Genomic DNA, 26,329 nt, shown 5'->3' with positions numbered 1-26,329 from the left:
TATATATATATATATATATATATATATATATATATATATATATATATTTTTTTTTTTTTAACATGGTTCCTGACACTGTAAGAAAGGGATGATATGATCTTCATTTAATGGGTGAGGAACTGAGATTGTAAGTTAGCTGGAAGAGTTTTAGGAATGGAAAGATTGACTACTCTGATCATTTACTATGCAATCTTGGCTACATCTTAAAATTTCTCCTGATCCCTACTTTTCTCTCCAAAGAAATTAAAGGAATTCAGAGCCAGTATCACTACACGCTCAGAGCCCTGAGATGAAAGATGATCTTTAAATTCCAAGTATTAATGTAATGACAAGTTCATGTATATGTAATGGGCAAAGACACCAACTAAATTAACCTTTAACTTCAGACTTGCTGCCAGGATTCCCATGAATTAAAAGACTGTCTTATGAGTTAATTATTTACCTGACCTATATTCTTTTTCACTCTGTCCATTCTTTTGGGTTGTCGAAGTCTAAAAGAGAAGGGGATGAGGTAGCCCAAAAGATAATGAGACGAGGGGATCAGGTATTATTTTGATCCAGGAAATCACCAGCGAATGAACCATAACATTAGCCAACCCTACACTAGTAATTAGCTGAAGTCTAAATGACTGATTTCTGCATTCAGATGATCTCATGTCTTATGAGTTAAATATATCTTTTTTGTGGGGTTCATACCCTCTCCTCTGATGCCCGGACATCATGACAAGGGAACTCTACCTAAAACAGGCAAAGATTAAAGGAAATGGGGAAGTGCCCACCCTTGGTCAGAAGAACGGCAACCAGCTTCAACACATATATCTCCTGACTGGGAAAGCTGCTGGGGCAGGAAAAGAAAAGGATTCTGGGTTTTCATATTTGCATTGCTGGTCTGTGATCTCTTGAGATTTTTTTTTACTATGTCTTTATTTTGATTAGAAGTTGCCTTCTATTTAGGAGAAAACTTTGATTCTAGGGGCAGAGAGACTAGGGTAGGATGTAGAAGAAAAGGGCCAGAGCTGGAAACATTGGCTTGGTCCTGAGCTCTGGAATCTGGGTTCCGGGAGAGAGAGGATCCTTCTATCTACTACTTGCTGTAACACCAAATTTGGGGTGGAAAACAAGAGGCGCTCAGAGCAGAAGTTCCTTTTAAGAATAAAGACTAGAGCTGTCCTGGTGGCACAGTGGTTGAGAGTCCGCCTGCCGACTCAGGGGACACGGGTTCGTGACCCGGTCCGGGAAGATCCCACATGCCGCGGAGCGGCTGGGCCCGTGAGCCACGGCCGCTGAGCCTGCGCGTCCGGAGCCTGTGCTCCGCAACGGGAGAGGCCACAACAGTGAGAGGCCCGCGTACCGCAAAAAAAAAAAAAAAAAAAAAAAAAAGAATAAAGACTAGGCATTAGCTGGAGCATTCCTCGTATTGTATCATATAGTGGATTGGCAGCAAAAGGCAGAGAACATCTCAGGTATATAATTTACAGAAATACCCAAACATTGTTATTTAAACTAAAGTGAGTAATGGCGATGACGATGATGGGGTTGATCATAATTACTGCTGTCGGGTATGTTCTGTGTGCCGCTTGACGTGCATTATTCTCTCTACAACCTTGTAAGTTAGGTATTTTTTATTCCATTGCACAGATGAGGAAGATAATGTTCATAGAGAAAGTACACAACTCTTTCAAGATCACCCAGCTAGTTAGGAACCAGGCCAGAAAGTGGGGCTTTCACAGCCAGTGAATTACTTTCGCTACCTGCCAGCCCCAGTTTTGTGCCAGAGCCTTGGGTTTGGTCCACTATCAGTGCTTCAGCCCCTCAGCAGAGAATGCAGGAAGCCGAGGCTGGGTTCTCTGGAGACTCCGCACCTACAGTGTCAGGGCTACTGATCTAAAAAGCCCTCACCAGCAGATCCAACTTCACTGGGTGGTAGGGTATGATGGCGTTATGCAGCCAAGACTGCAGCCTGAAGGGGAGGATCTTCCCTCATGAATTTCAAATTATTTCCTAAGGTAAGAAAAGAATTATTTCCTAAAGGAAGGAAGACAGAGGGGTGGGGCCTGAAAATTATGGGGAGAAGAATTGCAGGAGGCTTGGGGTGATTTCCTGTATCTGTCAGAGAAGATCACACATTCACATCTTCCTTCAGACCCAAACAAGTACTTATTATTTTTTTTTAATTTAGAGAAGAGATTATCTTCAGACAAAAGTGGTACCAATATCCTGCCACCCTGATTAAAAGCAGGAAGAAGATAAAATGATTTCTCTATCCTTCGTGGCCTGGGAAGACAACACCTCCCGGGGAAATGGCCCTTTCCCAGTGGCAGGCCCGCTGTTCACTTTTGAAGCTGCCCCTAAACCTGTTTGTTTGGGAGCTCCAGTAAGAACTGTGCTCCCTGCCCACAGGCTGGCCCCGCATGGCTGCTCCTGCAGAGACCGTGGCTGGCTTCCCAGGTGAACAACCACGACAGTCAATTACATCAAGCCAATTAGCAGTAGCGCCCACTTTGTGCCAGCAAGGCTCCCCTGCGGTCTTACCCACGTCTGGAAAAGGGCCCCGGGGCCTTGGGGGGAAGTTGGTGAGTTGAGAGGCTAAATGTTTAGCAGTGATCTCCTCTCAGAACCTCTTGTCTTAGAGATAAGTGAGGTAACCGGGAAAAGACCAATCTCTTACACCATTGTCTGCTAAACAGCCTGCAAAGAATATGGTTTTCAGAATCTTCCACTGGCTAGGAACACAGTCTTCCCTCAGCACCTAGTGAACGATCAGAGGTGGAGCTTTATCAGATATGGCCTTTGGTAATGAGGCTGTGTTTGCCCTGCCTCTCGCAGAAACCGGACTAAGGACGGGCCCTTTCCGTGGAAGGAGGGAGGGAGGCCAGGGAATGGGACAAGCATTTTCCTAGGCTCCATGCTCTCTGTTCCCACCTTTACAGAGAATCAGAAGTCTGGGTTCAATGGCAAAGCCTAATCACCCATTAGGCCCTTACCTTGAGCAAGTTGCTTAAATTCTCTGAGTTTTGGTTTTTTATTTACTAAAATATGATTGTACAGGATATAGGGATGCAGAAGAAACCAGGGATTTACAGGGAGCTGGGGTGGGGAGGGAATGACTACAAAGGGCAGCACGAGGGTGATGGGACAGTTCTGTGTCACGATTGTCATGACTTTACACATTGGTCAAAACTCAGAGCCTGAAAAGGGTGTCTCAATCTAAAAATAGATAAAATTTTTAAGTGTGATTAAAAAATTTTTCAAAGGTCAGTTATAAGGATAAAGATGATAAAAGGTTTGAAATGACCTAGCGCAATGAATGGCCCATACAGGTCTTAAACATATACCAGGGTTCTTCTGTTTTTCTTTTCTTTTTGAGCTTGCTGTTTTCATCCATAAAATGGGTATGAAAATATTACTTCTTATAAAAAGTTGTATCTTCTTCCTAAGCATGGTGCAGTGATGGTATGAGATTGTGAATGTAAATACCTCATTGGCAGTCAAGATGTAGCAATTCACACATCCATTCACATTTTTGAATGTTTTTCCTGTGTCTGGTCCTGTGTAGGCCCTGCTGGATACGTACAACAGAGTTGTGCCTTCCCTACTGTAGCTCATAGCCTAGGGAGGGAGACAGAGGTGGAAACACCAGAGTAGCGAATGTTGCACGTGTGAAGTTCCGGTGGCCAAAAGACTTTTCTAAAGGACATCTCAGGCAGCCTCTTATCTAAGTATTTTCTGAAGTGAGACCTGGAAGGCAAGTAGGAGATGGGCCCAAGATGCAGCAAGGAAAGAAGAAGGGTACTGCAGGCTGAGGAAGCTCTACGTAGAATGATCTGGAAGTGGGGAAGACCGAGGCTCATTTACGAGCAGAGGACCTTTCTGTCTGGTTGCTGTCAGGGATGGTCCATTTTGAAGATTCAAGCCTTTGACAGGAGGCTGGACCAAGTGAGCATTACAGAGTCTTGTAATCTCTTGAGTATATGATTCTACAGCTATCCTTGTCTCCCTCTTTGTACGCAATTGAAGGCAACTTTGACCTTGGTCCCTTTCTTCTCATTGAGCATCTGGGTCGGAACCTAGGAAAAAGCCTTTCCCTTAGGAATGTGACCTCTAGGTTTCCTTGCATTTGCTTTTGAATAATCACTCAGCTCCCAACCTGAGGTTTTCACCACCAGATAGGAGGAGGCAGGAGTCATAGAAAGGTTTCAGATCCTCTAAGGCTGCTCAGTGATGTCAACCCAATTACCAGAAACAGTGCTGTCTGCCCGGCAATGCCCCTCAGGTATCTGCACTTGTGTGGCTCTGGGTGGAATTCTTTGATGTGACACTTGGCTGACAGATATTCTGCCCCTCTCTGCCTCTTTTTTTCTCCTCCTGAAAAGGAAGCAGAATCAGCAATGAGGCAAAGTCCCAGTTGCCTTAAAAGAGCTTCAGCAGTTACAAGGAAACCCTGCAACTTTGGGTATTCTGAGAAATAAATATTTAAAGGCCAGGCCTGATATTGCACTATGATGGAATGGCTCTACCAGTTATTAAATAATTCCAGACTTTTATAAATAGCGACTTCCCCCAGCCCAGCCCCTGGACCAGTCCAACCCCTGCTGCCCCTCCTCTAAAACTCCTGAGACGTCCTCACGATCCAGCAACTGACAGGGTAAACCCTGCACGGAGGGCTTCCCCTGGACTCTCCCCCACCCCCCAGTGCTTTATTTGTTCTGATTGGTTAGAATATATTGGTTGTTATATATTGTAAATATCACCTCTCTGGAAGAAAGACAACTGACCAACTGACTTCCCTGAGCAAATCATTTCTTCTCCCTGGGCTTCTATCAGTCAATAAAAACTAAAATTATTATCATTTTATTAGATATGTAGAGTTTTTGGATTTGTTGATTCCTCAGGTCTCTTTCACCTTTAACATTCCATGATTCTATAAACTGTGAAGTTCAAATTCCTGTATCTGTGGTCTGGTTAGTTCGAGTACTTGTCCAGAGGAAGTATGCGTCTGATAGGAGTAGGAACGTCTCAAAATCATGGATTTAAAGTACTTTAGAGCTGGGAGTGGCTTAGAGTTCAGTTCACCCAGCAGGCTTTTTGGAATGTGTTCCACTGAGCTCTAGGGAGAGCACAGAGGCCGACAAAGAGTGGAGACTGGACAGGGCTCCAAAGTCCTGGCTCCTGCTTCAGCCCAAGCAGCCACAACTTTTCCTGTTATATACACTGGTATTCTTCCCAAGATTTTATGTGTCTGGATGGCAAGATGCTAAAATCCTTCAATCCTGGCTTGCTTGGCAACTTGCTCTCACTGGGGCCATGAGTAAGTTACTTAACTCCTTTGGGCCTTGGTTTCCTTATCTGTAAAAACTGATGGCACTATTTCGCAAGGTTTAGAGCGCACCAAAGCGTTCAATACAACGTCTGGCAAGAACTAGGGGTTTGATATCTATTAGTTGGATCTAAATTCAATCCATGGTTTCTTCCTTGCAGTGGAATCTAAGTTCCCAGAGCCACTTTGAAAAGATGGTAAACACACACGCACACACACACACAAACACACACACACCAGGAACTGCCAAGAGGACATTTCAACAGCAACAATTACACTTGCAACACTTGCTATTGCTGTGTTACCAAACAAGGTGACAACAGCAAAATCCTATTCAACCACAACTGCAGAGGGAGATCGCCCTGATAATCCCCGCAACACCACGGATTTGGTTACTGTTGAGTAACTCACTGACCTTACTGGGCTTAAGTTTGTATCCATACAGTAGCTATACAGGAGAAGTTGAATAACCGGTCTGGTCCCTCACAATCAGGGTGTGGCAGCTATAGCACTTGAAGCACTTTAAATTGGCTAATCCATCCCCTTCCACCCTCTCTCTCTAAGATGGTGGCCAATAGGTTTCTCCCCTCAAGACAGGTGGGCAATAGACAGAAAGCTGTGTGCATCTTGAATTCCTTCCCTTTGCTGAAGGGAGGATACTTTTCCAAATGGAACAATCTAGAACAGCCTCTCTTCTGTTAAACTGTCCGTTCTCATATGACTAATTTGAGAATCCACCCACTCTGGGGGCCATTAGGCAGGTGTGCGGAAGGATATCCAAGCAGTGTTCTAATCACCAATCGTATCAGCGCAGGGTTTTATAATCAGATGGGGATTGGCCCACTTTTGGTGTCATTTTCCAGACTGCTAGGATAATTTACCCCTGGGCTGAGGTTCAATCTTAGCCCGATAATGAATTGGATGTGTTATCTTGGATCAGCCGTCTGCCTCCTTTGCATCTCCTCACATATGGAATTCTCAGGTCTCTTATACATCTATTTTTTTTGTCTCAGTTGGAGCTTCCACAGTGCTTCTCTTTCCCTTGTTAATGTTTTCTTCCTTCTGAGCCCTCTTTAATAACAAGTTTGGATTCTGGCTCTTACGTATCATTGACTGCTAGACTTTGAGAATACCACTGCTTGGAGCATCCTTAAAGATCCCTGAGTCCAAGGCCTTCATTTTAAAGATGGAGAAAATAAGAACTAGAGGGAGAAAGTAATTTTCTTAATCTCACCCAAATCCTGTGTGGCTGAACTAAAACTCGTGACTCTCAGTTAATTGTCCTTTGATTGTGTGTCCACTCCTTCCTGTAATCATGTATACATGAATTCAATCAATATTTCTGAATTTCTACTCTGTGCCATGTACTATTTTAAACCCTGGAAGTGTAGTAATGAATAAAATTCCTGCCCTAGAAACTATATTCTGCATGGTGGGAGACAGGCAGCAAACAGAATTTATTAGGTAAAATGTTAGATGGTGATAAGGGTATGAAAAATAAAGCAGAGGGGGAGTGGGAATGGCAGCTGCAAGAGTTCAAGTGTAGAAAGAAGTCATGGAAGATCCCCTAAGAAAGTATGCTTTGACCTTGACTCCATGGGCGTGAATGATGAGCCATGTGAACACCTGAGGGAAGAATGGTTCGGACATCAGCAACAGTAAATGCAAAAGCCCTGAGGCAGGAGCATGCTGGATGTGTTCTAGGAATAATAATGAGGGCAGTGCCACTGGAGCTAAGTAAGGAGGGAGTATATAGAGGGAAGAGCAGAGGGTAACTGGCTTAGCCAGTGAAATGGAAAATGAGCGAGAGATTTTGAGCAGAGGGGTAAACATGATCTGACTTATGTTTCAGAAGGATGACTCTAGCTTTTGTGTGGAGAATACACTCAAAGGAGACAAGGATGGAAAGCAGGACAGAAGTTAGGAGGCTTCTGCGATAATTCAGCAGAGAGACAACAGGTGCTTGAACCAGGATGTTGAGAGTGGAGGTACTACAAAGACATCTACTGTGGATAGCAGGGGAGATGGACCTCATCTCAGTAGTTAGGAGAGTGAGAAGGGTGGCAGCAGGATGGGGGTGGACTACTTACTCAGTGGGGAGATGGAAATTATAGCCTGGGGCAGTAGCGGGTCAGGAAAGGCTTCCAAGAGGAAGAAGAATGCAAGACAAAAGCTGACTCATGTGTAAGGTGACCAGCTGTCCAGGTTTGCCTGGGACTGTCCTGGTTTGAACACTCTTCAGTCCCAGAGAAACGGCGACGGTTGGCCACCCTCCTGTGAGAGTTTCCTGGTGAAGCTGGAGAGGTTTGGAGAAGATGAGAGTGTTCTGGGGAGAGAAGACAGAATGTAAACATCTAAGAGGCAACAGCGGGCAGCGTAAGGTAGGGAGCCAAGGAGAGAAGAAGGTACACAGGGCTCCAATGTGCACAGTTCTGTCACCGTAAGAATAGTGACACTGGTTTTGATGTCAGTGGAAGGATGTTAAGCGATGAATGGTAACACTAATAGCTTGGCAGTTTTATCCCTCATTTCAGTTCCTGTTTGTAAAAGAGATATATGCAACCCCCATCATTTATAAGTATCAGATGAAAAGTGGAAAGCAAGAAATCAATAAACAGAATAGGAAATAACTTTGTACCAAAGCATTCCAGCTGAGGGTTGACTTGCCAGTTGGAAGTCCTCCTGTCCTGTAAGGTCACGGTCCCTCCGAAACCAGTTTATTTTTTTCTTCACTTCCCTATTTGCATTATTGACATCATTATTTTCCTAGGCTCAAAATCTCAGAATCATGATTTTTATCTTCTTTCCTTGGTGATTCCATCAGCTACCAAGTCCTTATTTCTTTTTTCTTCAAAATAGCTTTTCTCAGTTTTTTACACTGCTGCCAGCCTGATTCAGGCTGTCTTTACGTTGTGCCTGGACAGTGGTAGACCAGAGGGTGTATGGGACTAGGGTAGGAGGATGGTGGGATTTGACCCCCCTGGGTTGCGGCAATAAGGGAGTGTGTTTTCTGTAAGGAATTTAAAACCAGTCAATTTAAGGTCCATTTGCTTTGTAGCACTATTTACAATAGCCAAGACATGGAAGCAACTTTAATGTCCATCAACAGATGAATGGATAAAAAAGATGTGGTACATATATACAATGGAATATTACTCAGCCGTAAAAAAAGAATGAAATAATGCCATTTGTAGCAACATGGATGGACCTAGAGCTTATCATACTAAGTGAAGTAAGTCAGAAAGAGAAAGACAAATACCGTATGATATCACTTATATGTGGCATCTAAAATATGACATAAATGAACTATCCACGAAGCAGAAACAGACTCACAGACGTAGGGAACAGACCTGTGGTTGTTAAGGGAGGGGGGGGGGGGAAGGAGTGGATTGGGAGTTTGGGGTTAGCAGATGCAAACTATTATGTATAAGATGGATAAACAACAAGGTCTTACTGTATAGCACAGGGAACTATATTCAGTATCCCATGATAAACCATAATGTAAGAGAATAGGAAAAATAATATATATATATATATATACACATATATATGTACATATAGTTAAATGAGTCACTTTGCTGTAGAGCAGAAACTAACACGACATTGTAAATCAACAATATCAACAAATAAATTAAAAAAATTTTTGTTTTTGTTTTTTTGGTTGTGGCCTCTCCCGTTGCAGCGCACAGGCTCCGGACACGCAGGCTCAGCGGCCATGGCTCACAGGCCCAGCCGCTCCGCGGCATGTGGGATCTTCCCGGACTGGGGCACGACCCCGTGTCCCCTGCATCGGCAGGCAGACTCTCAACCACTGCGCCACCAGGGAAGCCCTAAAAATGTTTTTAAAGGTCAGTCTTCTTTGTATTATTTCTATGTGCCAGCAGTTAATGGCAATCATAAAATCTCCTCCCATCTGGAGCAGACCACTCCCACTTACTGCCACCACAGCCTCAAATCCTATAATATTTTCTTTATTGGTATCCTGATTTCTCTCCTTTTCTTCCATTCCCTCGTGTGCCAGATTTGCTATGCAACTGCAGCAAAGAACCACCCATCGCTAGTTTCCCTAAACCTCAGAAACCTTCCTGAGGTTTACGGGATCAAGCCCCAATACCGCAGTCTAACTCTTGGTCAAGCTCTTGGTAACCCGAAGCCAGCCTAACAGCTGAAGCTTATCTTATTACTCTGCATCCCAGACTCTCTTTGCTTTGAGAGTCTGCATCACAAGAGCCATGGTTTCCTGCTGCATTAGCTGGGAGAAAAACTAGTTTGGGGATCCTAGCCCTAACAGAGACTGCTTGTGTGACCTTAAGCGCGTCACTTTCCCTCTAAGGGTCTCAGCGTTCTTACTGGTCAAATTAGAATAATACCTGTAGAGCTGAAGTCGCAGGATTTCAGCAAGGGCCAAATGAGGTCACGGTTGTGAAAGCCTCCATCCACGTGAGCCGTGATGACTGTTATAAGACATAGAGGTAATACTTGTTGCAGTAGTGGTTGCCATGGTTACAGTGCCGGTGTTGATGGCAACGCAAGACTCTTTGGTTTTGCTGTCTATTTTACCTTTTGCCTCATCTTTGCCATGCCATGTCCAGCTCATCATTTAAGGAACAGCTCTAGACCAACTCCCTCAAAAATTCTTCCTGTGGGCTCCCCTGGTGGTGCAGTGGTTGAGAGTCCGCCTGCCGATGCAGGGGACACGGGTTCGTGCCCCGGTCCGGGAAGATCCCACATGCCGTGGAGCGGCTGGGCCCGTGAGCTATGGCCGCTGAGCCTGCGCGCCATGGCCGCTGAGCCTGCGCGTCCGGGGCCTGTGCTCCGCAACGGGACAGGCCACAACAGTGAGAGGCCAAGTCCCGCAAAAAAAAAAAAAAAAAAAAATTTCTTCCTGAGCTATTTAAGCCTACTCTAAACTCTGCTCTCTTCAAAAATCTCCAAAACACACTTTCTTTGTGTTTGCATAGGTACCATGCTTATCTTTTATTGTGCAGCCTTCCCAACCTGGACTCTCAGTCCACCTCTTGTATTACTTTAGCACCCCTCCTAATACCGAACACACAACAGATATTAAGCCACGACTTGTCAACATGAATGAATGAATGAATGAATGCACAGGGGCAGCTCTTTTTTTAACCCCTTAAGGCAAAATATGCCGACAGTGCCCTCTGCTGCTAAACAATGATTCTGTGTTTCCTACACAGTGGAAAAGCGAGTGAGAGAATGTTTAGTGAAAGGAACAGTTGAAAATTGTTGTGCTTCTCAACATGCTGAGACAGAGAGGATCAGGAAAAGCCATTGAATTGTCCTGGTCTCGGGGAGGCTAGGAAGTCAGAAGGGCCAGATAAGGTGGCTGCAGGAAAGGCGGGCATCTCCTTTCTAGACTGATGACTGACAGTCAGTTTGGAATTGAAATACCCTCTCGATTTTGTACAACAAATTTCCCTTCTCCTGTGCCCCTGTCCCAGAAATAAGTGTGTTATGGGGCCAGAGATAAATCTTAAATCTAATAGTGTGAAAAATAACTTTGAAGATTCCAAAATGCTTCATGGGAAAATGCATTTAAAAAAAAATGTCATGAGAGCTGGAAAACATTGCTAGAGAGATCATAGTTCGTTTTCCTTCTGTTGAGGCATTCTGATATGGAAAAATTAACAATTGCCTTTTAATGATGGCCTGCTAAGTGCTTGGTGTTTTCCTTCTATTATCTCGATTAAATCTCATGACAACTCATCAGATAGCTATCACTAGCCCTTTACAGATGAAGACATTGAAAATGAGAGGATAAGAAATTTGGCCATTATCAGAGAGCTAGTAAAGTCAGCAAGGGTTTCCAAGTCTAGGAGGCATAAAATCCGAGCCTTCCCTGCTATTATATACTGACTCCAGGGATGGGGCGACCTGGGACTTAAGCTCAGATTCTACCAGTAACTTTCGTAGTAAAATCAAGTGAATAACCTCTTCTCTGGGCCTCAGTTTCCCCAACTCTAAAATAAGGGGTGTAAGACCAGATGCTCCCTAAGGCCCCTTCCAACTTGCAGTCTGTTATTTGCAGCGATCTTCATTTGCTGAACTATAAATACAAAGCCTTATTGTGACCAAGATTCTCCCTTGTGTTTCCACCACAGGCTTGATCTCCCCAGTCTAACCAGATTTGAACAGTTCAATGTGGACTGAACAATGACCACAAGCACTCTATGCTCAGCTTTGAGGACTGAGATATTTTTCTACTTAATTTGTAAATCCGTCTGCATGTAAATGATGCATTTCATTTCCCCATAGAGTTCAAAGCATGATGGATATTCTAGGCTGGTTCCAAAGGTAGAGCAGTTTGAAGTTGCAGCATGCCAATCTGTCACATTTGACGTGTCTGACCCCCGGCCTTTAAGTGTTTTGGTGGGCAGTGTGTCCCGGGTTGGTGGGCACACCTCGGTAGAGCGGAGTCCCCAGGAACAGCATCTCCCTGTCCGAGTGGTGCTCAGCCTTTGAAGTGGATCGCTGGTGCTTCAAAGCAAAGTTCATGGTACAGCGAGCAGCATCAGATGTACTTTTATTACCCTTAGAGACAAAAAAAACATTACTCAGAAGCCAAATGACTGGGAGAAAAATCTGTACCCTGTGCTCAGCCCTGCAGCTTGGAAGTTCAGAGAAGATTCAGAGCGTTCCTCATGAGGAAACCGGAGTGTGCTGGAACAGAGCTGGAATCAGACCTGGTACCCTCAGAGCAGTGGTAGCAACCATCTTGCTGAAGACAGGAGCCTCCTTCTGGATTTCCAGAAGGTATGGAGGAGTGGGGAGACCTAGAATCAGATCAGCTCATAGTAATTCCTCCTGCCTCCTAGCTTTTCATAAAAAATGATCAGAACTGCAAAACATCCTTAGAGAGCACAACCGCTTGTTTTTTTTATTTGAGAAACTGACATCTATCAATACTATGACTTTAAGTCAATTTATTCATCTACTCTGGGTTTCTTTTTCCCTCTGAGTGAATAACGGTCCCGTCTCCTGGGATGTTGTGAAACACTTAGTGACCACAATGCTAAACAACGAAGGAAAATGGAACATTCTCCAGAAATCTTGACTCTGTGTAGTCAGCGGAGGTCCCACGATGCCTTCGTGCCTGTTCTTTACTTGAAGTAGCTAAAGGTAGAATAAATTGCATATTAAGACTTCTCAGAATCCAACTGTGCTAAAAAAATGTTGTTATAACTTTATCTTGGATACTGAGAGGGAAAAAAACTGAATAGCATTTATTTAATTACCAATAATAACTCCAAATAAGTATAATTCTGATTCATATTATCTTGTGAGGAAAGAGTATTAATTATGCCCCATTAATGCCTGTTGGAGATGGTTTGCTTCCAAGGAACCCCAAAGCTTCTGAAACTCTGCTCCCTGTTTGACATTGAAAGAGATGTCCTTACTAAAACATTCCACAGCTCTCTGGTTTCACCATAAGCTTGACTGATTTACCAGATGCTTTAGGCTTTGCAGAAAGCATGCCTGAATTTCATCAGATGGGCTGGAATATTGTCATTATTCCTATTTCTAAGGTGAAAGTGTAAGAATTTGAGAGAGTGGACTGGCCCCGGGGCATATGGGATAAAAGCTTTCTTGGACCCACGGGCAGAGGGCAGTGCCGCTGGGTGAGCTCATCGCCCAGCACCTGACTGATGGGGTTCCCCTCAGCTTTTTCTGATGCCGGCTGGGGCTCTGCTTTTCAGCAGGAAACCTGGTCCTCAGCGGCCTCACTCCACCCACTTCCAAAAACCTCCTCACAAGGGAATAAAATAAAACTTTTAAATTGGTATTCATGTGGATTTTCACAGCATTCATTAACATGCTTTCCCAGAAAAATTTGTAGTAAAGATCCTACCCCACCCCACCTTCAAAACAACAACTGTAAAATAAACTCTCCAACTTTTCTGAAAATTTAATATTTTAGAACCCAAGAAACTACTGAGTTCGAATTCAAACACTTTTTCAGTTGAGGACATTGTGGCTCATTTCTGCTTATTGGTGACAGACAGGCACTCAAGACACAGCTTAACTGCCACCTTCTCTGCAAAGCCTTCCCTCTCTCCAGCCACTCCTTCTCTGAACTCACATGGCCTTTTTTTTTTGTACCTGCCTCTATCATAACCCTTCTGTCACCGCACTTACCTCATTTTATATTTTTCATCAGTTTACATCTACTTTTTCCACTGTACTTAGAATTTCTTAAAGGAAGGGATGAAATCATACTCATTTTGGAACCCCTCTCTAAACCCACTACTAAGTAACAAACTGTCTAAGGAATGAATTCATGAATGACAAGTGCTTTCCTATACCTCCTTCGCTGTGCCTGTTCCTTTCTCTGCTTACAAAATGAAGATTGCACTGATGTGTCTCTTAAGATAATTATGTACTTACATATGACTGCCAAGTGCTTCAAGGTCATAAAAAAACTTTATAAATGCCAACCATGATTACAACCCTTTGAAACAATGGGATATATGATTTACAGACGGGAAAAAGATGAGACATAACAGGTAATCCTTCTTGTCTGATCCCCACTTTTATCCCCACCCACCATCAGATAGTAATTCAGAGGTAACAATGCCAGCTGGGGAAGAAGGAGGAGGGTTTAACTGGGGTCTAGATAGGATTTCCAGGGCCTTTTTAGGTACCTCTGTCTTGAGGGAAGTTACCTGAATCTGACAAGACGGGCCAAGGGCAAGAGTTCCCAGAAAGATGGGTGACACCCAATTCCCAGTTTCAAGAGAGGACTCGGATAGAGAAGGCAGCTGGTTGGCCCTTGCAAAGCAGAAGATGGCTTAGAGAAGGACTATTAAGGTGGAAATGCTGTCAAACTCTGCTCTATCCTCAATCTCCAGTAACCTAACAGGGAAAGAAAGGGCAAGACTTACCATGTTCACCCTCTCTCCAGGTGTATCATAGCAAGTGACCAGAAAAGGTGGGTTGTATATTGAATTAACAGAGCATGCAGATTTTCCTCCCTAGCAATGTGTGTCAGGAGAAGAGGGGGCTGGAACATTTTGTTTGGCTATTTTTCTGGTGGGCTCTTCATAAGATCTTTCAAGAAACTATTGAATTCAAATTCCATAGTTTCAGAGGTGAGTCACTCAAAAGCCAGCTTTTCACAGAGCTGATGCCATCCATCGTAGAGCGAGGCAGGATCAGTGATCAGATGGTTCCAGACTTGATGCTGTCTGGCCTCCGAGGTCAGAAGCAGGCACAGAAAACACCATGATTTACCCGGGGATGTGAGAATGAGGAGACTCTGACAGCAAGATCCTGCAGCTGCAACCCAGCAGTGAGCTCAAACGGTGGTGGACGTTACGTGTCTCAGTGCGCCTGAAGAAATCGCCCAGGTTCAAAACGGAACGGGCCCTTCTGTCTCGTGTTGGAAACATCAAATTATCTGGGGGTAGAAGATTTGCGGGTGGGATGAGGGGCTGTGTGGGGAGGTCACTTCACATCACAGGCTTCTTGGCAGGATGTAGCCAGGGATAACCATGGGCTCAATCAAACTTGCAGTTTGGGAGTTTCTGCAAGTGGCTCCTGTCTCCCGGAAGAGTTTTGGATGTGGGAACAGTTCAACTTTTTCCTCACTTCTCAGCCATACCATTGTCAGTCACCTTGGGATGTTTCATTCTTTGGCATCAAGAACTAGTGAGGTGGCCCTCATTACCTCCTTTCTTGACGTCAGTGAGCAAGTTGTTCCCCATGGCTGTCTTCTGTGAAATAATTCAGCATTTGTACTGCAATTAAAACTCATAGGTATATGTTATTAAATGGTACTGACTCATTCCACGGTTTCTCCTCAGCTGAAGAAGTGCCAGAAAATGCTATGCACAAAGCAGTGATGAAGACTGTGTGCCTCACACATCCAAAGAGATCACTCTGTCCTGTGTCGGGGTTTTCTCAAGAAGAAATTGAAGTTCCAGATTCTTTCTGCCTTGGAGGGAGAGAAAAATGGCACCTGACTAGAACCTTCTTCCCTTCTTCCCTTTTGTGAGTTTCATAAAAGCAGGGCCAGGCACCAGGTATTTGCTTCATTGAATTAGGCAACCAGGATCAAAATCCCTCAGAGGAGATACACACAGGAGATTCGCCTTCACACATCAGCAGGAAAATAGAGGAGGAGAAAAAGTTTAGATTTTATAAAAACCTAACTCTGTTCTTTACATGAATGTGCCATTTTATATTAAATATGCCTGGGGGCAAACAAGCTGGTACTTTATTTCTTCCCTCCTGTTCAAAAGACTGTGCTTCTGCCTCAGACATGGACACTCCAAGCCCAGGGACCACAGGCTCTGACTTCTCTTCACTGCTCTCCGTTTCCTCATCTATAAAATGGGAATCATAATCTGGGCCTGGAACAGCTCTTGGGGTTCCTAGTGTGGAAGAGAACCTGTTCTGCACCATAAACATTCAATACAACAATACGGGTGAAAAAATAAACTCTGTAAAACCGCAGGCTTTGGGCTCCCCTGGTGGCGCAGTGGTCGAGAATCTGCCTGCCGATTCAGGGGACACGGGTTCGAGCCCTGGTCTTGGAGGATCCCACATGCCGCGGAGCGGCTGGGCCCATGAGCCACAACTACTGAGCCTGCGCGTCCGGAGCCTGTGCTCCGCAACGAGAGAGGCCGCGATAGTGAGAGGCCCGCGCACCGCGATGAACAGTGGCCCCTGCTCGCCGCAACTAGAGGAAGCCCTCGCACAGGAACGAAGACCCAACACAGCCATAAATAAATAAATAAATAAACAAACAAACAAACAAATAAATAAATAAACTGCAGGCTTTTTACGCAAGGGATAGTCATCAAGACAAGTGGTTGTTCTCCAAGTGATATCGATGAAGAGTCCTAGACTTGGAGTCATAAAAATTGGGCTTCTTAGCCTAGGCTGCCTCAAGCACATACAGTACTTTTAAGTGAATTAGAAAAAGGCACCCCTTGTGACAGAGTCCTGCAGGTCTGAGGACTGATGAGCAAGTAGCATTTTGGGGCCAAATAGAAAAAGGCACCCCTTCCTCTAGTGGACGCTGCCCTGTGCCTGGATTCTCGTATAACTCAATTCAGCAGCCCTGGCTCTTCCTGCTTAAATTCTGGAACCACACAATCATTTTTATTACCTCTGAGCCTCCTTTTCCTTCCAGACAGAAAGAAAGAATTGAATTGTGATTTCTATGACCTCCTTGAGCTCTAAAAGCTACAAAAATTCTAATGAGCTTTCCCATCCTTCTACACAAGGGACTAGACGTCGCATAGATTGAAATTCCTGAGCTTGATCTTTTAAAAATCGTCTGATCACACTCCCTAATATTTGAATGAAATTGTGTATGGTTTGATGTGGGGCAGATTAAAACATAAATGCTTGAGAGTATACGTGATGTCCCAGGTAGAACCGGACATGGGTAGCCTGCCAAACAAGAATAACGACTCTGCGTTGTCAGCAAGGAAACAAGATGGGGATCTACCCCAATGCCCATCTATTGAGGTCTCTGCTCACTGTCTGTGGGACTGAATGGCAGTCAGTGCTGGAGTCCTAGCCTCTCCCAGAGCGCCCAGAGCATCCAGGAAGCGTGGGCTGCAAGGAGCCAAAGACTGTTTTCTTTGTTGACGCCTTGTTGCCAGAAAACAGAAATTAGATCCTTGGCCAGAACCTCCTATCAGCAAATCTGAGTGCCAGCAAATGCTTCTCAGTAAGAGAGCAGACAAATAGTAAGCTCCCTTTCCAAAGCTCAGGGATTTTCAGCCCTAAAATTAGGTTTCAAGTTTTAAAATCACACATACACATAATGGACCCATTCACAATTCTGAAAAAGTTGGTAGAAGTAAATTTGGTTGTATTTGTGAATATTTCTAAAATCAGTTTTATGGTTTGTTTCATTTTAGCTTTGTTTTGTATTTAGAGCAAGAGGGAGGGCTTTTGGAAACAATTACAGCCAATGATGTCATTTTCAGAGAAGGAAACTGAAGCCCAGAAAGGGAAAGAGAGTAGCTCCAGGTCACACAGCAGAGCATATTTGATCAGGCTGGGATTATAATCTAATGCTCTTCTCACTCTCCCATGATGAAAATGCAACCAGAAGGTTGGGTGAAAAACGGATGGCACATAAATCATTATGACTCAATTTTTCAGTCTCAAAGGGTGAATGTTCTTACCACTACCCAAGACCATAAATGGCAGAAAGTAAATGTGATTTTAAGAAAATGCTTTTATCTGCTGGTTTTCTTAAGGGCTACAGCCTCTACCACTGCCCATCACAGAGGCAGATGACCTCCCATGGGTTAGTGGAGCAGACTCCCTCAGCTAGAACAACCTCAGTCCCCACCCCCCAAAACATTGTCTTTGCAGTGTCTTCCTTAGAATTCACACCAAGGACCAGATGTTCTCTGGATTAACGCCTGTTTGCTCACCATCTGTTTCTTCACAAGTAATGCTCCCACCTTCTTGCAGCCCCAAAGCACCTGCCAGCAAAACTAGCCATGGCCCAGTATTACCCCGGGTGGTCCCCAAAGCTCCTGGGGGATCACAAAACCATTACCTGGAGACAAACGAAACATTTGGGGGAAGAAAAATAAATGCCAAATATTAAAAGAAGGCTCCCTTTATTTAAAAAAATCAGATACAAGCACTAAAATCCGTGAGCTGGAGAGCACCGAAGAGAAGGGGACCCCAAAATATATGCAGATGGAGAGTGGAATCAATCAGAAATCCATTTTATTCTTCCTGAAGAACAAAACACACCTTCTCAACAGTGGACCCCACTCTCAGGCAACGTGGCCATGGTGCCCTGATTCAGGTGGGATTAAAGATTTCCATCCAAAGTCACTGAGATGAAGAGCCATTCCACTTCAACCCCTGTACAACCTTTTTAAAGACACAACTCCTCGGGCAGTCCTTTCTGGCACCCGGTTGGAGGGCGAATTGAAGTTTCCAGTGTAAGGTGCTCTCTGCTGAAAACAGCAGGTCACAAACTCCACCCAGGCCCCGGGAAGGCTGAGCTCCCCCGTCTCACGCCGCCCTCATCAGAGTCGTTCCTTTGCAGAGCTTGGGGGCCCTCAAGCCAGCAATACCTGAAGCAGTTCTGACCTCACCAGAGACTCCTCAGACTCAAACTCATGGCCGTCAGCCCTGGGGGAGATGGTGGCTGAAAGGCACAGAGCCAGGAAGGCCTTCTGAGTCCAAATCACATGCTAACTTTAGACGTGGGCATGTCTGGGAGCTGTTGTTTCGCCAAGAATGGACTTACTCTTTCTGCTTGAGTTTTAGGATCTATAGCAAATGAATTGTGTGTGTGTGTGTGTGTGTGTGTGTGTGTGTGTGGTGGGGAGGGCGTGACTGGGCTTTGAGAGATGACCTGCTGAAAAACCAAGACACAAAGACTGAGAGGGGAAAAGCAAGCATCCTTAGGCACAGAAGGGAGATCTGGTGACTCATATTAACCTGTTAATTTATACCGTGGCTCTGTACAAAAATAAAAAGGTTCTCATAAGATTAACAATTTAAATAAATATCTGATAGAATACTCTTTTTCTCGTTTTTATAGCTCATCTTTGGGGTTGATATTTGGTTTGTGCTTCCCTTGCTGTGCTTGATCCAGGATCGCGATCACTTCATCAGCCTGTATTCGCTCCTGCAAAAAAAGACAATTTACACATTGCTGTTACAAGCGTACTAGTCAGTGGCAGAAGCTTCCTCAACACTTCCAGGCATCCATCTGTAATGGATGGGTGTTAAATCTGGCTAAGAATGAAACCTCATCTCCATCCCTACCCGGATACCTTCTCTTAACTTCCCTATGTCCTGAGCAATCACTTTCCAAGATTTCTCTCTTGCCAAGCAATCTTGTATATTCAACTGCTGACTTCCCTTGCTACTCTGTGGTCCCACAGAGATCTCCAATTCAGTTCTCCAGGTCAGTGTTCAAGCTGAATTCACCATTTTCTCCCCCACAGGCCTACTCTGTCCTCTTCACATATTTCTTCTCTCAGTAAAGACCACCACTGCTCCCCCATTTGCCCCAAAGGCCTGACCAGGGTTTCTTGTATCTGATAAATCACCAGTCCTCTCTGTTCTGCCTCCTGTTTCTGCCCCCTCTTTTTTTCAGTGCACATACTGTTGCCTTACTTTAGGCCACTGTTTCTCAACCTTGGCACGGCTGACGTCTTGGAGCAGATAACTCTCTGTTGGGTGGGTTGTCCTGGGCATTGTAGGATGTTTAGCAGCATCCCTGGCTTCTGCCTACTACAGGTAACCAGTGGCACATGCCTGGCCCCAAGTCGTGACAACCAAACATGTCTCTAAATGTTGCCAAATGTGCCCTACAGGATGCACAATCGCTCCTGCTTGAGGACCATGGGTTTACGCGCTCATCCTCTCTTAACTCAGTTACTGCAGCAGCTTCCAAATTGATCTGTTTCACACCCCCTCCCACGTGCTTCTGATGGACTCTCTGCACTTGAATCATGATCCCCACCCTTTTCTGTTCACTGCTCACAACCCTCACATGGGTTCCCATCGCTCCACGCTCCAGGTCGGACCTTCTTTTTTTTTTTTTTTTTTTTGCGGTACGCAGTCCTCTCAGTGTTGTGGCCTCTCCCATCGCGGAGCACAGGCTCCGGACGTGCAGGCTCCGTGGCCATGGCTCACGGGCCCAGTTGCTCTGCAGCATGTGGGATCCTCCCAGACCAGGGCTCGAACCCGTGTCCCCTGCATTGGCAGGCGGATTCTCAACCACCGTGCCACCAGGGAAGACTCCAGGTCCGACCTTCTTGATGTGCTTATAAGGACTCTGACTTTTCTCTCTTCTTCAGCTCACCTTGTCTTCCCCTCTCGCCTCACCTTACATTCCACCGTCCTGACTTACCGCAAGGTCTCTGAATGCAGCACTCTGAGAAGGACTTCCTAATTCTAGTCCAGGTTAAGTGCCCCTAGGATTTAAAGGATGCTTCCATTGTGCTTTCTCTTATCCCCACACCAATCCTTCAATAGGCCCAGCTGGTCTACCTCCAAATGGCATCTCCAATCGCCCACATCTTTTCACCATCTTTATCATGACTCTAGTCTACGACGTGTTAGTTACAGTAATCTTTCCTCTCCTGTAACTCCTGGGGCTGGAGGAGGTGAGGAAGGAATATGGCGTCCCCTGTACAGTTAGAGTAGAATTCATATTTCTTGAGCAGCTTGTCCATCCGATCGCCACCTCCTCTGTGCCCTCTTTTCAGCCCGCTCTCCGCCTTGCATGCCCTGTTCTGGCCACCCTGGCTTCCTTTGCTTCTTGGCTGTTCTGTGCTCCTTCTTGTCTCTGGGCCTTTACAACCTCTTCTCCCCCTGGAATACTCCTTCGAAGACCTTTACCACGGCTAGCTTCTTCTTGTCACTTGTCTGGAGGCCCCTCACACTTCACCCCCGGCTCCTTTTTACTCTCAGATCAGTTGCCTTGTTCTCTTTCCCACACATCATTTCTCACTATCTGAAAATCCCTCAATTATTTATTCTTTTACTTATTTGTTGTCTTTTTTCACTAGAAGGTAAGCTCCATGAAAGCAGGGAGTCTTGTCATGTTTAGTCACTGTTGTTTTTCCTGTGCCCAGAAAAGCTACAGACATTTGGCAAGGGAGTATTATAGTTGATGAATAGATACAGAAGTGGATGAAGGGCTGTCCCTGTCTAAAATATCTCTCCCTAAGGAAATCATGCTCATCTTTTAAGGCTCATGTCAAATGCCATCTCCTCAACGAAGCCGTTCCTGGTTTCCTCTTTCTATCCCCTAAACACCATGCATTTTTTAAAATTAATTAATTTTATTTTTAACTGTGTCTCGTCTTGCTGCATGCGGGATCTTTCGTTGCAGTGTGCTGGCTCTTCATTGCGGCACATGGGCTTCTCTAGTTGTGGCATGCGGGATCTCTAGTTGTGACCCGTGTGCTCAGTAGTTGTGGCATATGGGCCGCGGCATGTGAGATCTTAGTTCCTCAGCCAGGGATTGAACCAGTGTCCCCTGCATTGCAGGACGGATTCTTAACCACTGGACCATGAGGGAAGTCCCCACCATGCATTTTTGCCTCTAATAATTCCTACTGAACTTTGCTATGCTTTTATTACTCAGGCCCCTGTATTATCTCTTCACTTTGACTTCAAGCTCCCTGAAAATAAAAGTTAGGTCTCATCTAGTTTGTATCTCCTATAGGTAGTCCCTAGCACAATATCCAGCATAGTGAGTTATATAAAGAACATTTTATGACTTGAAAACAAAGACTCTTGTGTTCAAGAGCTTGTAATTGAGCATAATGTTGACCAAAAGGCACCTACAAGGACCAAACATACTGAATAACAGAAAACTAAACTGTCTTGATGTCCAAATAAAATGGGCGAGTATTACTTTTATGAATATGGGGAGAACATCTTGTTGATTAGCAAACTGATACAGATACAAAATGTTGCAATCTGCATGCACAGGAGACTGTCGTCACGTACATCCTGAAAGGAAAGATGTTTAAGAGCTGCAAGTCTCTATACAAGCAACTGAAACTTCTAATATTGGGCATCCTTGCCGGTGTATGTTGCTAAATACTCCTTGAGAATTCAGTGCCTTTAAAAGTAATCTATGAGCATGGAAGTCTGCCAGTTCTCATGAGGTATTGATAGGCAGGCTTTCTTTGCCCAGGGATTCAACCTGAGAGCAGAGGCCTAACTCAGGGACTCTGAAGATTTTTTGCACATTGAAATCACCTGGGGAGCTTTTAAAACTTCCGACACTTAGGTTACAGCCCAAATCAATTAACCCAGAATTTCCAAGGGTGGTAGACAAAATGTCAATAGTTTGTAAAGATCGCCAATTGACTCCAGTGCGGAGCAAAGTCTGGGAATCACGTCATAGGCAAAATTTTCTGGCAGTTGCTTCAGAGGCTCTGGTCATTTTCTTCTGTGACCACTAGATGTCACCACAGCCTGGAGATTGAAGAATTTTCTTAACACTGTACTTTCCAGGTTAGCAAGGCTCAAAGAGAACTTAGTGTTAGCTTATTTAGATATAAAAACTATCTTGGGAGAGAGGGCTGAGGTAATGAATAATAAAACAGGTTAAGTGTTCATTGAATTAAACACTAAAGAGAAAAAAGGACGAGGCAATTTTTCAACAATGTGATAGCTGCACTGCGTACTCAGGTACCTAGGTTCCTTAGTCCAGAAGGAGTAATGTGGAGGAACACTGACATTATGGATGTGGAGACACAGGAGGAGAGAGGAATTACAGGTGAAGGAAGTGAAGTTTTCAGATCTCTCCCTGCTCTGCTCCCTCTGTCAGGACCATTCTTTTCTCTTTCTGTGGCTGGCTATCTTCCTCTGCTCTCTTAGGACTGCGCTTATATACATAAGTCTTCCTTGCTATCCCCCTGCAAACGCAGACTGTTTTCTCCCCGTCATTTGCTTTTCAGCCTTTCTAAGCTCCTCGTGGCCAAAGCTATGCTTTGTTCAACTGTGTCCCCCCGGGGCCTACCTAGTGGAGTTTTCCAGACACAGAGTAGATCTTCCATAAACATTTGTGAAATATATGAAAGAATGCTTAGGGGATATGGCTTAAAAACTGAGTCAGGTTTGATGGCAAAAAGTATATGAGAAAGAGAAACTCATTTTAAAGTTTCTGATGAAATTGGATTCAATTTAGGGATGTAAAGAGGAAATTTGGTTAGAATGCCATTTTCAACACTAGAATTTCATAGCTTCATTAAGACTCAAGGCTGGAGGAGACTTTGAAGTCATCCGGTTTAGCCCTTGCCATGAAGTTTCAGGTTCAGGTTCAGCGTTCCATGCCAAGCAGTTGCTGAGGCTTTGGCTGGAGCCGTCCAGTGACAAGAAACTCAATACTTCCAAAGAAGACAAGTTCACCAAATAGTGCTGACGATTAGAAAGTTATTCCTTATGTTGAGCCTAGATTTTCCTCCCAGGGGCTTGTATCCAGAGGTCTTAATTCATCCCTCTGCAGCCTCACAGACAGACACCATAATCTCTGCCCACAGCATCCAGAAGGATGTGATCATGGTCTATTACCCAGGCTAAGCATTCTTAGCTACTTCCAATAGAATAATAACAATATTTTAATATTTAATTTACTAGTAGTAAATGACAAACTTTCAGGTGTCCTCACCCTCTTCTACATATGTTTCATAAATTATTCAGTGAACTTTTAAAGGATTTGTTGAGAAAACAAATCAGTCTTCCCAGTGACCAGTAGAAAATGATTCCTCTCTCTTGATGCTACAATTTATTAATAAACTCAAGACTAATTAGAGACTGCCAAATATGGCTGTGATGTCTATTTCTGCAAACCTTCATTTCTAAGAACCCATCTGATTAAGAACTGCACTCATAGCCCTTCTTTTCCTCAAACTCATCCTACAAACATCAAATGTATAATTGCTAGGTTATGGGTCTGATTAACAAAATTTGTTCTTGCTTAGAAAACAGAGCCAGTGTTGGAAACCAGACAGAAAGGATTCTGTAAAAGTTTTTGTTTTGTTTGGTTTTGGTTTGGTTTTTTCCCCATGATCTCTAAGATCCCTGAAGGGTTATGAATCAACCCAAAGGGCTTTTCTGATAAATCAGTTCATGAAGCAGGTCTATAGGATGTCTCAGTGGCTTTCTGGGTGGGTCAGAAACTCACCAATTCTCTGTAGAGTGGGTCCAAGGTAAACCACAGAGCCACAGCACACCTCTGGCCCTTGGTGACTGCCTTCACCCCATGCGGGTTCTCTCCTCCAGATGAGAAGCTGATCATACGCCCACACTTTGGTTTTATAGAGGCCTGAGAAAGAGAGTGAAAATTTGACTCTCAATTCCTATACTGTTAACATTTCTACAATCCCCCTTCTCTGTCCTTCTAATGGAATCCTGGGGTTGAAAATTGCTTCAATTTCCTCATCTGTAAAACAAAGATAAGGTCAAAACAATACGTAATTCAGAAAATAAAGTTATCAGGTAAAACGGTTGGCACAGTCCATGGCAAATGGTAATCGCTCAATACATGCTGTGTTGGTGGCTAGTCAACTCCATGAAGGCAAAGGCTCTCTCTTTCAATTCACGTCTCTAATTTTAGCACTAGCACAACATCTGGCCTAAGTAGATGTACATTTAATATTTGTGGAATGACAAAAACAAATCAAGGGGACATGTAGAGTGCTGGTAAATTCTTATAATTGATCTAGGTAGTGGTTCCATGGATGCACCCTTTCTAATTCCTTATTGTGCATTTATGGTTTGTGAACTTCTCATAATACAAAAATTTTTTAAAGTCAAGTCTAATCCCATGTGATACTTTAATTCCTGTTACAATATTCCTGCCCAGTAGTCCTTAGCCAATGTTTTCATACCTCCAGTGATGAGGACACACCACCCCTTCAGGTGACCAATTCCATGGCCTCCAGGGCTCTGGAATGATGGGCACAGTCCTTCCAAGCTTGGCTCAGATGGAGCTGTCCACTAATGATTAGGTAGGACAGGGTAGAAGGGAAAGAGGCACTGCTGGGCGCCCTGAGCCAGAGCATTAGATCAAACAAGCAGGCTCTCCAAACTGAGTAAGCGGAAGCGATGGAATATTAGGGGTCTTGCTTCCGTGAATAAAGTGTCTGCTCTAAGCAGAGTTCATTTTTCTTTCTTGAGAAACACAGAAACCTGACTGATTCCATAGTACAGCTTAGAAATAAAAGCAAGAAAGTGGCACCAATCGTTGTACTATTTGATAAGATGGACCAGTTCTAACTAGCTATTTTCTGAATTGAATTGAGTTGATACATGACCATTAGAAGAACCTTTGGTCCCCTTCAGCATAAAATGGGATGGCTAAGTTTTTCCACTGCCATCTTCAGGAGGAATATTTGGAAGATTTCCTGAAGTCCTTGGACGCTACTTAACGTAGGTACTCCCAGACTGTGTGATGAACTTGTGGAAGGTCAAAGGTAAGTGGAGTAGTCAAAGATCCTGAGGTGTGTGTGTGTGTGTGTGTGTGTGCGTGTGTGTGTGTGTGTGTGTGTTGTGTGTGCGTGTGTTAAAAGGAAGAGCAGAGAAAAGCAGTCACTTTCTGGGTTACTCTTCTGTTCACGATAATTGAGGAGTGATTTGTCTTTGCTAGAGAGAGTTGCTTTTCCCAAGCAGCTTCATCAAAGTGACTTTCTGATATAAATCTAGGTTCCTAGTTACTGGTGTCTCCAGCATCAATCCAATTTTGTGTTTCTGGAGCAGGAATTTGTTGTGCATTTTCACACAGAAACAGCAAGTTAACTAATACTAGAAGACATATGAAGCAGGACAGGAAAGCCTTCCTATACGCATGGCTTTAGGATCTAATTTCAAATTTTCTGAGCTGCTCATTCCCTGGTGCTGGTCAAGGGCTTACTTATCCACACTTGCTTGCCATTGCTTCTATGTGATTAGAGTCTTGGCCTCAACATCTTACAATACTAAAGAGAGGCTGTGGGAACAATTTAATGCTTTGTCTCTGATGGAAGAATTGAAAATATGTTTACACATGAAGAACTTTGGGAAAAGAAGCTATCCATTGCCTGAAGCAGTTGGGATTGGTTGCAGGTACGTGGAGTCACAAAGGACTAATCTTATCAAATGGAGAGCATCACCTCTCATAGATCAGGTATGCGGAGGAATAAACAAGCTCCACTAATGACATTGCTTCTAAGGGAAAATGTATTCTGAAGTTTAAATGATTGTAAACATACGTTTGGAACACAGACCCACTGAGTTTAGTTTTTCATGAAGCAAATGGAACTCATTGGATTTTATCTTTTTCAAACTTGCACAGAGAAACCAAAATAACGAAATACCCAAGTTTCACAAATATGCTGCTGTCGAAAATAATCCATGGCTCTTCCAAGTATGATGAAAGAAAATTCCTTTTGATTTGCATCTAACTGACAATTAAAGTCAGAGGAGGCTTTGTGCTGTACTTGCCTTGAATAAATGTAAATCTTCAGCCACCATTCAGTAATTATACAA

At 44.1% G+C, this 26,329-nt stretch overlaps 1 protein-coding gene across 6 annotated transcripts in view; it reads right to left on the bottom strand.

Annotated features, from left to right (window-relative positions):
- P3H2 (prolyl 3-hydroxylase 2) overlaps window positions 1–26,329 on the bottom strand; it is a 179,821-nt gene that overhangs the window by 5,869 nt on the left and 147,623 nt on the right. For 2 of the 6 annotated variants that reach the window (XR_003792389.1, XR_003792393.1), the window contains exons 14-16: window positions 23,988–24,128; window positions 17,740–18,959; window positions 10,171–15,429 (exon numbers count right to left, since the gene is read on the bottom strand). Coding sequence is in view for 1 of the 6 variants with exons in the window: in XM_029214888.1 (XP_029070721.1) it covers window positions 18,867–18,959; window positions 23,988–24,128 (234 nt within the window). In the remaining 5 variants the exon portion in view is untranslated. Of the gene's footprint in view, window positions 1–4,237; window positions 4,366–10,170; window positions 15,430–16,010; window positions 18,960–23,987; window positions 24,129–26,329 lie in introns of those variants that run through there. The other 4 variants (XR_003792390.1, XR_003792391.1, XR_003792392.1 and 1 more) reach the window with 4 other exon arrangements.

The sequence above is a fragment of the Monodon monoceros genome, unplaced genomic scaffold (assembly GCF_005190385.1).
Source record: "Monodon monoceros isolate NGI ecotype Baffin Bay Population unplaced genomic scaffold, NGI_Narwhal_1 Super_Scaffold_11, whole genome shotgun sequence".
NCBI lineage: Eukaryota > Metazoa > Chordata > Mammalia > Artiodactyla > Monodontidae > Monodon > Monodon monoceros.
The sequence above is the reverse complement of the archived record's forward strand: the minus strand, read 5'-3'. Positions and strand labels throughout refer to the sequence as shown.